At 44.2% G+C, this 1,288-nt stretch overlaps 1 protein-coding gene across 1 annotated transcript in view; it reads left to right on the forward strand.

The window, feature by feature from the left end:
* Window positions 1-340: 340 nt before the first annotated feature.
* LOC105504907 (T-cell-interacting, activating receptor on myeloid cells protein 1-like) overlaps window positions 341-1,288 on the forward strand; it is a 21,579-nt gene continuing 20,631 nt past the window's right edge. The window contains 1 exon segment of the mRNA XM_011932557.1: window positions 341-399. Within this exon segment, the coding sequence (XP_011787947.1) occupies window positions 366-399 (34 nt within the window). The 5' untranslated portion in view covers window positions 341-365.

Genomic DNA, 1,288 nt, shown 5'->3' on the forward strand with positions numbered 1-1,288 from the left:
GGAACTCCATCTCAAAAAAAAAAAAAAAAAAAAGTGAAGTGCTTTCATCTCTTCAATACGAACCCTTCAGGGCCAAGTCTGAAGCATTTTTGGGGTTACCTGTTTGATGCCCGAAATCTGCCTGAGACAGAGGAGCATTTCCTGTGAGTCAAGTACTCAAACGCTGGTATGTGTAAGGAGCATGTTGCAATCAGCAACATCAACACGTTTCCTGAATGTGGATATGGGAGGGGAACTGAAAGGCTAGGACAAGGCTGTTACTGCTTCCACTCCAGGGTGGGAGAGAGGCAGCGACGACTCCGGCTCTTCTCCCATCTGTGGACTGCAGAACCCAAGACGGACCCTGGGAGGGCTGAGAAGTCATCATGATCTCTAAGCTGCTTTCCCTCCTCTGTTTCAGTAAGTCTCACAGGGCTATCCACTGGGACTGCAGAAAATCATGGAACCGGTGGGATAGTTGGGCTGAGGATGGAAAAAATAACATCAACTTTGGCTTACTGAGAACACGGGAGGAGTGAGATGTCTTGCTAAGTGCATTGCAGATATTCCCTGGAAATAAGTGCTCTGCAAGCTTTAACTCCTCTGGTTTCAACTTCGTGAGTTTTGCTGAATGCCTCCACCACCTGGCTTCATTGGCTCACCCCTTTTCTCAGGATCAACTCTGACTTTTTGTGTGTAAGTAAAAGTTTCAGAATAGAAACCTTATCTTTTTTTTTTTTTTTTTTTTTTTTTGAGACAGGGTTTCACTCTTGTTGCCCAGGCTAGAGTGCAATGGCGTGATCTCGACTCACTGCAATCCCCGCCTCCCGGGTTCAAGAGATTCTCCTGCTTCAGCCTCCTGAGTAACTGGATTAAAGGGGTGTGCCACCATGCCTGGTTAATTTTTGTATTTTTAGTAGAGATGGGGTTTCACCATGTTGGCCAGTCTGGTCTCGAACTCCTGACCTCAGGTGATCTGCCAGCCTCAGCCTCCCAAAGTACTGGGATTACAGGCATGAGCCACTGTGCCCGGCCCAGAAACCTTAACACCATAAATAAAAATTTAGTGCCAAATAGATAACTGTAAAGTACATTGAGGCTATTGTGTAACCATCACCACTATCTACACTAAAACCTTTTTATTTTCTTTCTTTCTTTTTTTCTTTCTTTCTTTCTTTCTTTCTTTCTTCTTTCTTTCTTCTTTCTCTTTCTTTCTCTTTCTGTCTCCTTCCTCTTTTTCTTTTTCTCTTTCTCTTTTCTTCCTTCCTCTCTTTTTCTCTTCCTCCCTCCCTCTCTCTCTTTCTTTCTT

This window comes from Colobus angolensis, unplaced genomic scaffold (genome assembly GCF_000951035.1).
Source record: "Colobus angolensis palliatus isolate OR3802 unplaced genomic scaffold, Cang.pa_1.0 Scaffold96, whole genome shotgun sequence".
Taxonomy (NCBI): domain Eukaryota; kingdom Metazoa; phylum Chordata; class Mammalia; order Primates; family Cercopithecidae; genus Colobus; species Colobus angolensis.